This window comes from Suncus etruscus, chromosome 9 (genome assembly GCF_024139225.1).
Source record: "Suncus etruscus isolate mSunEtr1 chromosome 9, mSunEtr1.pri.cur, whole genome shotgun sequence".
Classification (NCBI taxonomy): Eukaryota; Metazoa; Chordata; class Mammalia; order Eulipotyphla; family Soricidae; genus Suncus; species Suncus etruscus.
Window position 1 is genome coordinate 108,190,707 of NC_064856.1, and position 13,360 is coordinate 108,204,066.

Consider the following 13,360-nt stretch of genomic DNA (forward strand, 5'->3'; position numbering starts at 1 on the left):
TTCTTCCTCCCTTTGTCTCCTGCCTTCTCATTTTTCTTTTTCCTCAGGAAGGGGTTTCCAGTGCTTCCAGGGCCGATTCCCAGTGCTCCCAGCCAACAAGACCAGATGATTCAAGGCTGGGGTCCAGAAGTGCTGGGGGTCACAGGGCCACTCTCAGCAGTACTGGAGGGTTAAAGGGGGGATGTGGTGCCAGGGGCTAAACTTGGGGCTTTGTGCATGTAAGACAAGATATATTCCTGGGGCCAGAGTGGTGGTGAAGTGGTAGGGCATTTGCCTTGTATGTGGTTGACCAAGGATGAACCAAGGTTCCATCCCAGGTGTTCCATATGGTCCCCCAAGCCAGGAGCGATAGTCAGGAGTAACCCCTAAGCATCACTGGGAGTGGCCCCAAAACCAAAAACCAATATATATACACATCTATATGTTGCAAGTCAGCCCCTGAAGAGGTTGACTGATGGAGGGATGGAGGATGAGGTCTTTCCCCTCCAGCTCGGTGTACGCGTCTGCCACCCTGTCCAGCCGACGTTTCTGAGGTGAAATGGCGGGTAAATAGCTCGCAGAGAGTCAGGCTTATGAAAATTCAGCTTTATTCAGTGGACAAGACTGAAGTCCAAAGACTCAGCATAAGTTCCAGCCAAAAGCCCCTCGCCTTCCACAGACCCTTGTTTTTTGGTTTTTTTTTTGGGGGGGGGCCACACCCGGTGACACTCAGGGGTTACTCCTGGCTATGCGCTCAGAAGTCACTCCTGGCTTGGGGGACCATAAGGGACACCTGGGGATCGAACCGCGGTCCATCCTAGGCTAGCGAAGGCAAGGCAGGCACCTTACCTCTAGGCCCGGCCCCTAGACCCTTGTTTTTATCCCCCAGAATCAGGTACCACCCAATGGTGGGATCAGATACCACCCAATGGTGGAAGCAGAATCAGGTATCACCCTAGGGTGGCAGCAGAATGCCAGGTCACACCCTAGGGTAGGGCACAATCACCGATCAGGGTAGGGTCAGTAACATAATAATCCTCTAAAATATTTACATACACAACAATATTCCTGGACTAGCCAGATAGTACCGGGCTAGGACTCTTCCCTTGCACAGGTCAATTCAATATCCCATATCCCTGAAGCATCTCCAGGAGAGTTTCCAAAGTATAGAGCCAGGAGTAACCCCTGAGCACTGTAGGGTTCACTTAAAACCCCCCCCCCAAATAAAAGACATACACTCTTCACTCTGAACTACCTCCCAAGCCCAACCTCATATCCTTTATTTTTATTTTATTTTTTTGGAGTCACACCTGGTGGCACTCGGGTTACTTCTGGCTCTCTGCTCAGAAATCACTCCTGGCAGGCTCAAGGACCATATGGGATGCTGGGAATCAAACCGGGTCCGTCTGGGGTTGGCTGTGTGCAAGTCAAACGCCCTACCGCTGTGCTATCTTTCCGGCTCCCCAACCTCATATCCTTTAAGGCAGATACATATTATAAAATAAAACACACCAATTCCTTGTTCTACCTCCCCGAACAGCCGACACTGGCATGATTTGGGAAGGGAACCCAATAAAGCACGGCATCATTTATCTCAAGAACCAGAGCGTGGAGCCAGGCAAGGCCTCCTGGAGGCAGGGATCTGTGTCAGAGCACAGAAAGCAACGGTTCTGTTGACACTTTGGTGCTGCGGAAGGAAGCGCACGGGCGACAGGCAGGCCTGGGTGTTGGCTCTGACACCCGACAACACGGCCCCTCTCTCCTTTCTCTCAGCACTGCACCGAGAACCCTTGACGGGCGCTGGCAGATGTTTTTTTTTGCAGGTTTAGCAACGCCCCCCCCCTCCCCTTTGGAGCTTGCAGTCTCATGGAAATGAGCTTTCCCTGCAAGCCTTGGGTCTGAGCCAGCCCGGGTCCAGGGAGGACCGGCAGTTCTCAATCCCTCCGCACAGCAAGCCCTGAATCTGCCTTGTCTGCATAGACCGGCCACTCCCAGCTCGACCACCGCTGTTCAGGCCAGCTTAGCTCAGCTACCTTGAAAGGAGGCCGACTCCACAGTGTCCAGGGGAGACTAATGGCAGCGGGGGTGTCTTCTCTAAATTACCTTGCCAGGGGCTCTGACTCTTGTGCCAAGGGCCCAGGATTGCAACCTTCTCATTTCAGGACAGCAATCTTGGCCCCTTCCAGAAAACAAAGGTGAGCATACACTATTCAGAGTCTGTGTTTTTTGTTTTGTCTTTTTGTTTTGTTTTGTTTTGGGGTCACACCCAGCAGCATTCAGGGGTTACTCCTGGCAGGCTCGAGGGGACCGTATGGAATGCCAGGAATCATGCCATGGTCCATTCTTTTTTTTTTGTTTTGTTTTTTTGTTTTTTGGGCCACACCCGGCAGTGCTCAAGGGTCACTCCTGGCTGTCTGCTCAGAAATAGCTCCTGGCAGGCACGGGGGACCATATGGGACTCCGGGATTTGAACCAACCACTTTTGGTCCTGGATGGGCTGCTTGCAAGGCAAACACAGCTGTGCTATCTCTCCAGGCCCCATGGTCCATTCTTGATTGGCCGCATGCAAGGCAAATACCCTACAGCTATGCTATCTCTTCGGTCCCTTTGTCGTATTTTTTGAGACATACCCTGCAGCACTCAGAAATTACGCCTGGTTCTGTGCTCAAAGGTCATTCCTGGTGGTGCTCAAAGGACCATATAGGATGCCAAGGATCGAACCCGGGTCGGCTGCATGCAAGGCAAAACACTCCCCACTGTGCTATCTCTCCGGCCCTCAAAGTCTGATCCAAGCTATTGCCCATTGGACATGGCCATGAGTGCATCTTGTGACTGGCCGCCCCACATATCTGCCATCCTCACAGTCTTGTTCCCCCCTTATCCCCTTGCAGGTATCACAGCTCCAAGGCAGGTGGACGGGGCTCACCATGGTGGCGGCCCCACCTTCCCCGCCCACCATCCACGCCGCTGCCACCCACGCCGCCACCCTCACGGCCACCGTGGTCATGACTGCGGCCAGCATGGACCTTCGGGACTGGCTCTTCCTGTGCTATGGCCTCATCGCCTTCCTGACCGAGGCCATCGACAGCACCACCTGCCCCAACGTCTGCCGCTGCGACAACGGCTTCATCTACTGCAATGACCGGGGACTCACGGCCGTGCCGCCCGACATCCCCGACGACGCCACCACGCTGTACCTGCAGAACAACCGCATCAGCAACGCTGGCCTCCCGCAGGATCTGCGGACCAAGGCGCATGTACGGGTCATCTACCTGTATGACAACGACCTGGACGAGTTTCCCGAGAACCTGCCACGCTCGCTGCGGGAGCTGCACCTGCAGGACAATAACGTGCGGGCCATCGCCCGCGCCTCGCTGGCCCGTCTCCCGCTGCTGGAGAAGCTGCACTTGGACGACAACTCCGTGTCCACCGTGAGCATCGAGGAGGATGCCTTCGCCGACAGCCGACAGCTCCGCATGCTCTTCCTCAGCCGCAACCACCTGAGCAGCATCCCGTCGGGGCTGCCCCGCACGCTGGAGGAGCTGCGGCTGGACGACAACCGCATCTCCACCATCCCGCTGCGGGCCTTCCAGGGCCTTGGTAGCCTGCGGCGCCTGGTGCTCGATGGTAACCTGCTGGCCAACCAGCGCATCGCCGACGACACCTTCAGCCGCCTGCAGAACCTCACCGAACTCTCTTTGGTGCGGAACTCTCTAGCCGCGCCGCCCCTCAACCTGCCCAGCGCCCGCTTGCAGAAGCTCTACCTGCAGGACAACGCCATCAGCCACATCCCCGCCAACACGCTGGCCAGGATGCGGGTCCTTGAGCGCCTCGACCTGTCCAACAATAATCTCACCACGCTGCCCCGCGGACTCTTCGATGACCTGGACAACCTGGCCCAGCTGCTGCTGCGGAACAACCCCTGGTTCTGCGGCTGCAGCCTCCTGTGGCTGCGGGACTGGGTGAAGGCCCGGGCAGCTGTGGTCAATGTTCGGGGCCTTATGTGTCAGGGCCCCGAGCGCGTGCGAGGCATGGCCATCAAAGACATCACCAGCGAGATGGATGAGTGCTTTGAGCCTGGGCCGCCAGCTCTCAAGACCACGACGGCCGCCAACCACGCACCAGCCACCACGCCCCAGGGCTCGCTCTTTACCCTCAAAGCCAAGCGGCCGGGCCTGCGGCTCCCTGATTCCAGCCTGGACTACCCCCTGGCCACAGGAGATGGCGCCAAGACCTTGGTCATCCAGGTGAAGCCGCTCACGGCCGACTCTATCCGCATCACCTGGAAGGCCCAGCTCCCCGCCTCCTCCTTTCGGCTGAGTTGGCTGCGCCTTGGCCACAGCCCCGCCGTGGGCTCCATCACAGAGACACTGGTGCAGGGGGACAAGACGGAGTACCTGCTGACCGCGCTGGAGCCCAAGTCCACCTACATGATCTGCCTGGTCACCATGGAGACCGGCAACACCTATGTGGCCGATGAGACGCCCGTGTGTGCCAAGGCCGAGACGGCCGACAGCTACGGCCCGGCCACCACGCTCAACCAGGAGCAGCAGGACACAGACCCCCTGGCCGGCCTGCCCCTGGCGGGCATCATCGGAGGCGCCGTGGCTCTGGTCTTCCTCCTCCTGGTGCTGGGGGCCATCTGCTGGTACGTGCACCGGGCAGGCGAGCTCCTGTCCCGGGAAGGGGCCTACAACCGGGGCAGCCGGAAGAAGGATGACTATATGGAGTCGGGGACCAAGAAAGACAACTCCATCCTGGAGATCAGAGGCCCCGGGCTTCAAATGCTGCCCATCAACCCTTACCACGCCAAAGAAGAGTACGTAGTCCACACCATCTTCCCCTCCAACGGCAACAGTCTCTGCAAGGGCACACACACCATCGGCTACGGCACCACGCGCGGCTACCGGGACGGTGGCATCCCCGACATCGACTATTCTTACACTTGACACCCCTCCGAGGCTGCCCACCTCCTCCCCACTGACATGGGGACCCCAAGGCTCTGCCCCGTCCAGAGCCCACCCTACACGCCAGGAAGCGTGAGGCCGCGCCGACCTTTCCTCGGAGAGCCAAGTTTGGGGAGGGCGGATGATTCTTTAGAACACGATGGTGGAGAAAAATATCCAAGTTGGTGGGGTTTTCTTTTTCTTTTCTTTTCTTTTCTTTTTCTTTTTTTTATTTTTTATTTTTACAAAGACCAGAAAGGCAGGAGCTGTTGCGGGGAGGGCTTCGAGTTGGCATCGCTGGAGACGTAATTTATGCCGAATTATGCCAGTTGCAGGAGAGAAGAACTAAAAACAAGGTTGCAGTTCAAGTTGGGTTGGTGGCTTCTTCTGGAAAGCGACAGCCTGTACCTGGGGCCATGCCACAAAAGAGCCACATAGCCTCGGCCCAACTCCTGCTCCCACTGGCAGTGCCACTGGGCCACAGGAGACACATGACAACGAAGCCTTTTCTGGCACTGACAAAGGGAATCAGGCAGGAAAGCTGTGGAGCTATTGTCCTGCGTTCCCCCTCCCCATCCCCCAGTGCCTCTTCTTCCACCTCCCCTGCCTCCCGCAGCCCTATCTCTGTCCTCTCACTGCAATTCTTTGAACAGTTAGGTAGCTGATTAAAAAATCAAGCCTTTCTTTCTCCTCCCCTGCCACCCTCTCAGGGCCCCTGCACCCTTCTATCAAGGGCTTGACGGTGTGTCTGCCTGCCTCCTAGCCTTGCTGTCATGTCTCTGAGCACAGATGGGCAGACAGAACCACAGGTGGACCCCCAAGGTACTTGTGACATGGTGAAGCAGGGGCATCCAATTTTCAGAGACAACAGAGGCTAAAGCCAGGAGTGAGTAGATGGGACGGGGCTTGGGGGGAATCCAAAAGGGACCTGTCTTCTCGGTTGGGGGCGGTCTTTCTACAGGGCCTGTCTTCTGATAGGGTGTCTTTCCAAGGGGGCGTGTCATAGCAATGGGGCGTGACTTCCTAGCAGGGGCAGATCTTTGCCTGACCAGGCCAGATCCTGAGTAATGGGGGTCCTTGGGGTCTGAGCACCCTGGGGTGGGCTACCTTTCCCACCCAGAGCTAAGTGGTACTTTGCAGGCATCTGGTGGTGCTCCCTCCCTCTCACCCCCACAGTCACAAACACCTCGACTCAGCGCTTCCCGACTCTGCGCCCTCCTGGGATGGGTAATTGGCACAGGGACACAGCTCGGCTTTTTTTATACCCGCTGATGAGACCTGATGGTTTCCATGGCTGCTCAAAGCAGGGGTAAAAAAAAAAAAAAAAAAAAGAAAGAAAGAAAGAAAGAGAAAATTCTCAGAAAAAGCCCTGGCAGGTGGCACCCCTCCCCACTTTTCCTTTTCTACAACACCAAGCTAGGGCCAGGCCTTAAGCACCTGCAACCCCTCTCCTCTCCCTGTCCCTCAGTCCACTCGCCAGCTCGACCCACGCCCCTGCCCTGTAGGCCTAGATAAAAATGTGGGAGGAATAACAATCCCTCTGGGAAGAGGAGAGAGCTGGTGTCTGGGATCGTGGTACTCTGCACTAGGACCTCGGGCCACTGCTGCCCAAGGGGTGCAGGGCTGGGGCAGAGATGGAGGAGAGACGGGGCCTGGTTGGTGGCTTCTCCAGCACCCAGCATGACTGAAAGGAGAAAGGTCAGCGCCATTGCCAGAGGACAGGACACAGGGCACAGCTCAGGGCAGGGCAACACAGGAGAGGCTGAGGACAGGGGTACGAACCCCATGGGAATCATTCCACCTGCTTGCTGAAGGTCCCAGGATCAAGGCAGCCCTCTCCCATGGCCCCCCCACCAAGTCTCCACCACCACCATAACCAGGATTTCTTTCTCCTCCTCTTGCAACAGGCATGGCTGATCATATAAACAGCAGCCGGGCACCAGGACTTACTTGCACCTTCTCTGCCCCCACATCTCCCTAGCAACCCTTCTGAAATTGGGCCCCTAACCCAGGAATGGATGCTGCAGCCACATTCACCCTAAAACCTGTGCCTCTCTGGGCCCATCCCCTCCAAGCTGGCTGCCATATAACAAAGAGAGAGGATGTTTTGGGGTATCAACCTCCTCAGCCCTTGGAAATAGCTGAGGACTCAGACATAGGGTGCAGCTGCCTGTCTGTGGGATATGACTGGCATAGGCTTTGAGAGGGGGGGCCCCCCCAAATGCTAATGGGGGTGTGAGATATTTTGTGGCATTTCTGGCGGGTTGAAAGTTAAGGAGAAAACAGACAAAGGATGCCAGGACATTTCTTTGGCTAAATACTTTATCCTCTGTGGAGATAAATGTAGTGACTGGGATGGATCTCTTTTCTGTTCCACGGCAATTTTCCTTTAAATTTCCCCCTTTAAAAATAATAAACTGAAAGGATGATGTGGCAGGCAGGCAAAGAGAGGGGCCAGGAGAGGCATTTGCATCTCACCAACGAGGCCTCCTATAAGCGCAGCTCAGGCGCAGGGCCCGTATGGAATGCTTAAGAGATTACTAAGAATAAAATCTATTAATTAGTCAGCCTCAATTCTGCAGACACGACGCGCATCAGAACTGCCTCTCGCCCCTTTCTCCCTCCCTCCGGCCCCTGGGCTCACTCCCTGTTAACATGGCAGCCATGCGATGCCCAGTGTCCTGGGATGTCTAGATGTCTGGACGTCCCAGGCTCAGGCTGGAAGTTGGGCTGGGGGTGGTCACCATGATTCCGGTCCTCAGCCCTCACCAACCTTGTGAGTTTTCTCCCTCTAGACCAGCCCACCTCCTTTCCTTAGGGATGGGTTTAGGGAGATTTGTCTGCTGCAGGCAAGGGAAAATTGAGGCCAGGCAGATGGGGGGGAGCCAAGGAATTTCCCAGGCTTATTATAGGGATACATGCGTGCATGTATGTGTGTGTTTGGTTAAACCTTTTGCCTTTGGAAAGTGGTGGGTGTCTAGTTTCACCCAGGAATTCTAGGTCCGTAAGAAGCCCACTGGAGGGGGCAGGAGAGATAGCATGGAGGTAAGGCATTTGCCTTGCATGCAGAAGGACAGTGGTTCGAGTCCCAGCAACCCATATGGTCCCCTGAGCCTGCCAGGAGCTATTTCTGAGTGTAGAGCCAGGAGTAACGCCTGAGTGCTGCTGGATGTGACCCCCCCAAAAAATAAAATAAAAAAAGAAGCCCACAGGAGGATGGGTTGGAGGAGGGAGGGTTAACTACCAATTCTAGAAGGTTCTATTTGGTCCAATGGATGGAATTTCAACGGGCAGGCTAGGTGAGGATTGCTAGGTGAGGAAGTGAAGGGGCTGGTCACATGGGAGCTTCCTATCTGTGACCCCTTTGCAGCTGAGGATGGAGTGGGGGGACCCCCTGTTACCCATGGCCTCACAGGTCCCACTGCCAACCCACTCCAGACTCCCTCCAGGAACCTGCTTCCTGCGGCAGCTGCCAGGGACGTGCCAGGAGAAGCCGGAACTTGTGAGTCTGTCGAGTAGATAACAAACCAAATGTGGTGCTGGGACAACAGGGAGTGGGTGTGTGCTGGTGGCATACGGGGCCTCAGGTCCTTGTCATCTCTGTGTTCCCAGCGGGCCAAACTAGGCTCTCAGAGCAAGGCTTGGGCAGGGAGGGGCCTTGGCAGAGGGGAGATAGAGGGTCCCAGGCCCCCTGGGTCCACTCCCTGAAGAACTTGTCTGTCCTTGCAGGGCTGGCAGAGAGGGGGCGGGGGGGCAGGAGCTGGCTGAGCATCAGGGTGGGTGCTAAGGAGCGAGCGAGAGAGTGAGAGAGCGAGAGAGCGAGAAACCCTGCGTAGGCCTTGCGGAACAGACAGGCCGGCAATCTTTGTTCTAAGGAGGGAGAAAAAGGCTCGGAAATGCAGATCATTACCGTTTACAGCCAAGACAGTCTGCTCTGATTGATACTGGGGAGATGGAGCTGTTTCCCCATGAGGAACCCCTCCTGTTTAGGAGTCTCCCCCAGAGACCCTGTGCAGAGCAGGGATTTTCTGGGCTCAGCTGGAAGGGAGGAAGGGGAGAGGAGGAGGGAGCCCTTGGGGGGGGGGGGGCTCTACTTTGTTTGCATTAAGATCTGATGCTTGGGCTTCTAGGGGAGCAGGGGGTGCTCCAGTGGGGAACACACAGGCCGTGCAGAAATGACCCAGGCCCTGCCCTGCATTCAGGGGAGGGAATTCAGGGCCCAGGACTGGCAGAAGAGATCAGGACTCAGAGAACCATGAGCTTTTCTGCTTCCTTTCTATTCTGGGGGCCGGGGGGTGTCTGATGCAGCCTGAGGCCCGTGAGCTGAGAGCGGAACTAACAGGATAGCATGAACTGAAGGTCAGGGAAGAGAAACTCTGGCCAACAAAGGAGTCAGCCAGGCAGTGAGATCCCTGTCACTGGAAGCAATCAAGCATTTGATGAGGAGATGGCAGGTATTCCGGGACCAAATCCAGAGCATCTGTCTAGCCCCTTCCCTTCCTTCGTGAGCCCCCAACCACCCCGCAGGGACATATCTGAGACTTTCACTATTTGCTCAAGTCTCAGTGCTCAACAGTTCCAGACCAAGGCAGCCCCACACCGCCAGACCCCTCAAACACACCCAGAGGTGTTCCAGATTCTCAGGGAGGAATGAGATAGAGTGAGGGGGTGGGGGAGACCCTGGGCTGGCTGCCACCTTGCAGGGTCCCTCTGTCAGATCCAGGGATCACCTCCTCCAGCCCCCCCACACCCAATCTACATGCAGCGCACAGCAGCCCGGGCCCACACCACCCCTGCTCGTGTTTTCACAGCATTTATGGTTTCTTTTGAAACGTTCCAAGTCGTTGCCTGAAATATCCACATTGGCTTCTTTTAAAAACACAAGATCCCCCACGCTCTGCACCCCTCCCTCTTGGCCCCCCCCTTGCATTTTTAATTTCCGTTTCCCCTCCACACACAGAGACACCCACACCCACACAGACCCACATATACACACTCTGGTTTATTCCTTATGGCTGGGCTCCGAGGCACTTTCTTACCTTAAAGAAGGTTTGCAAGGGACACCCCAGCCCTCTGAAACTGGGACAGACTCTCTTCTGCATATCTAGAAAATTGGGGATCCACTACATTTCTGCTTTCAGAGACCACAGCTCTCACCCTTCAGTTACTGCAGTGGGGGTCAGAGTGTTTAGTAAAGGGGCTGCAGGGCCTTTAGCTACCTTAGAACTCCCCCAGAGCTGCACGTGGGGGTCCTCACACTAGACGCTGGCAGTTAAACCCCACAATCACAGCCTCAGGGTCCCACATGGTACTAAGGGGCACCCTCGTCCTCCAGTCCTCCCTTGGCTGTTCCCTTTAGCCAGTGTGGGTGCAGCCCCTTTTGCTCCCCACTGCTGTGGGGAGAGGCTGCCTCGAAGGAAACTCACAAACTATTCCCGGGGACCCTCAGACCAGCAGTGGTGATGGGAGGATGTTAGTCCCTGGCACCCCAGTACTTCAGTTTCCCCTTCAAATCAGAAAGTGGGTGATCACAGCATGTCTCTCCTGCTCCCATGTGAGAAGCACCCAGATGTTCTCAGACACAATCCCTGAAGTTCCAGGGGCCAACGATCGCAAGGACACCCCTTGACCCCCCTTCTCAGGGCCTACCCCTGCCCCGCTCTTCCATACATTGGCACCTGTTCCCAGGGTCAGCAAAGGCTCTGGGTGCCTGGCAGAAGTGCCCGCCCCTGAAACGAACCTTCGAGTTCACTCCTGACCCAGAGGCCTGAGTGAATCTCCAGCTCCAAAAAGGGGGGGGGGGCATGCCTGATTCAGGTCCAAGGCACAGGTGATGGGGCGCAAGTCAGGAAGCATCACGACGGCACACAGGAACCCAGGAGAAGCCCAGCATGCCCCCAGCCCACCTCCTAGGCCTGATCACCAAGGTTATCAGCATTTCCTATGGGATCATGGAATGTTCTAGAACATTCTGTTTCCTTCCCCCTGTGCACTGTGCTTGGCAGAACCATCAGAGCAGGCCCAGCAAGTGGAAGCCAGGGAGGAACCCCTGACCCAGCCCTGGAGGATTGGGGAGAGAGAGGACCCTGCCCCCTCCACTTGCAGCATCAGCACCACTCTAGCCAAGGGGCCACATCTCTAGTTGTTTCGTCTCTCTCAGGACAGAGACCCCCTCATCCATCCCCAGCCAGGGGCTCCCCAGAACTGAGACACGCCCCCCATGATGACAAACCAAAGTGCACTGCGAACCGCCCTCTGGCCTCCTTGAAGGTGCCTTGAACCCCGATGTCCGTGAATGTGAGCCGCGTCCGACCCCCGTTTGTCTGTTTTCGTACCGGATGTCCAATTCCGCGTCCTTGGCCTTTCTTGAATAAATAAAACGATTTAACTTTTACTGGCGTCTCGCCTGCTCAGTCTTGGCCCGGCGTCTCAGATCAGGAAGGTGGGTGGGGGAGGCGCCGTCACCTGTGAGGTCCTTGCACCCCTCACCGCTCACTCACTCCTTGACAATATGTTCCACTGCCTGTCAGGAGACCCAGGCTCAGAGAGACTAGGGGAGGTTGGAAGTCCCCCCAAAAGAGAGCAACGGGGCCGGGAAGGTGGCGCTAGAGGTAAGGTGTCTGCCTTGCAAGTGCTAGCGTAGGACGGATCCCCCGGCGTCCCATATGGTTCCCCCAAGCCAGGGGCGATTTCTGAGCGCATAGCCAGGAGTAACCCCTGATCGTTAAATGGGTGTGGCTCAAAAAACAAAAACAAAAAGAGAGCGACAAGACAGCTGGGCAAGTGCTTGCCTTCCACACTGCAAATCAGTTAAAATTTCCGGCACCCCCATACAGTTCCCCCAGCCCCACCAGAGGTCACCCCTAGGCATGCAAGACAGGTATGGACCCCAAAAAAAGCAAACAGAGGGCCCGGAGAGATAGCACAACAGCGTTTGCCTTGCAAGCAGCCGATCCAGGACCAAAGGTGGTTGGTTCGAATCCCAGTGTCCCATATGGTCCCCCATACCTGCCAGGAGCTATTTCTGAGCAGACAGCCAGGAGTAACCCCTGAGCAACGACTGGTGTGACCCAAAAACCAAAAAAAAAAAAGCAAACAGAAGTTCCTCCTCGGGACCATAATACAGAGGTAGCTCAAAGGATTCACTCCACATAAACCCCAGTATCACACAGTTTGCCCTTCTGAGCACTACCAGAGTGACCCCCAAGCATCAAACCTGGGTCCCATCCCCAGCTAGGAAGCCCCCTAAAAGAGACTCCCAGCTCCAGGTTGCTGCTCAGAGTGTCTCCCCAGGAGCTGTGGATCTTCTATGTGGCTCCCAGGACACCCCTAGAAATACTCAGCCCTGGGACCCGGCTGGCTGCATAGACGGGTGCTCTCCTGGGTCCCCCATCTCTTCCCACACAACCCCAGCCTCATGCATTACCTCAAGACAAAGGAACCTAGACTCACCCCAGAGCCTCAGCCACAGTCATAGTTGCTAAATTTAACACACGACAAGGACATAAGACAAGAACCGCCACCGCCTCAGATCCCGGCCAGCCACATTGCAGATGCCTAATGAGTTTCTCTCAGAGTCCAGGCAGGGGGCCTCATCCCCTCGCTGGCAGGGGTGACCCCGATACCGGACCCCTGGGGCCTCTCTCAGCATCCTCCTTGTTCGGCCCACCAGAGAGGAAGGTCCCAGGGCATGGGGCTCAGTGTGGGATGTTCAGACCAGGGGGGCTGGAGGCCCCATTCCTTCTCCCCCAAGAACCTGCCTCCAGCAGCCATCACAGACTAGGGGAGTCTGCTGGGGACCAGAGGAACCCTTCTAGCCCTTGAGGGGAGGGGCCCACCCATGGTACGAGCTGAGCCGTGTCCCCACAGAGGAGGAAGATGGGGCTTCTGAGGACAAAGGGAGGAAACGACAGGCCCGAGGCAGGGCAAGGCAAGGCGCACGCTGAGCCTCCTTCTGGAAGGTTCTGTTTCCCAGACACACTCTATTAAGTCCCCGGCACCCCAGCTCCAGGCCCCCAGTGCCCTTCACAAGTGAACTCTGGCATTGCCTCTGCACCCTGGTTTTCCCTCCCAGCATTTCACTGCTCTCAGACTAAGGGGCCCTCCAGCTCTTCCAGAGCACAGACCCGGCACCTAGAAACCCCCATAAATTTGAACTGAGAGATGAGTCACACACCCACTGCTGCAGTTGGGGGGTCTTGGGTGCCTTCCCAGCCTCCTGCACCAGGTTTGCAAACAGCCCCTATCCCACCTACAAACAGCAAACACTGTCCCCACTCGCTCTGCGCTCCACATCCTGGCCTAGCAGCTGAACCCCAAAACCCGAGTCTGAAAGGCAGAGGGAGAGGACCCCAGACTCAGCTCTTTGGGTCCCAGAACTGGCAGAAATTCACTCAGGAAAGGGGTGTGCAGCAGGGTGTATTTGGAAATCCCCC

At 56.4% G+C, this 13,360-nt stretch overlaps 2 protein-coding genes across 4 annotated transcripts in view; one reads left to right on the forward strand and one right to left on the reverse strand.

Annotated features, from left to right (window-relative positions):
• Nucleotides 1–13,360, reverse strand: part of MACROD1 (mono-ADP ribosylhydrolase 1) — a 99,139-nt gene that overhangs the window by 64,617 nt on the left and 21,162 nt on the right. The window lies entirely within an intron of this gene.
• FLRT1 (fibronectin leucine rich transmembrane protein 1) lies at nt 2,692–5,116 on the forward strand. Its single transcript, XM_049779630.1, has one exon. It carries the CDS (start codon nt 2,907–2,909, stop codon nt 4,926–4,928), a length of 2,022 nt encoding a protein of 673 aa, XP_049635587.1. The 5' UTR covers nt 2,692–2,906; the 3' UTR covers nt 4,929–5,116.

Coding starts and splice junctions, on each gene's coding strand:
- FLRT1 (XM_049779630.1), top strand. CDS start 2,907: ATGGTGGCGGCCCCACCTTCCCCGCCCACCATCCACGCCGCTGCCACC.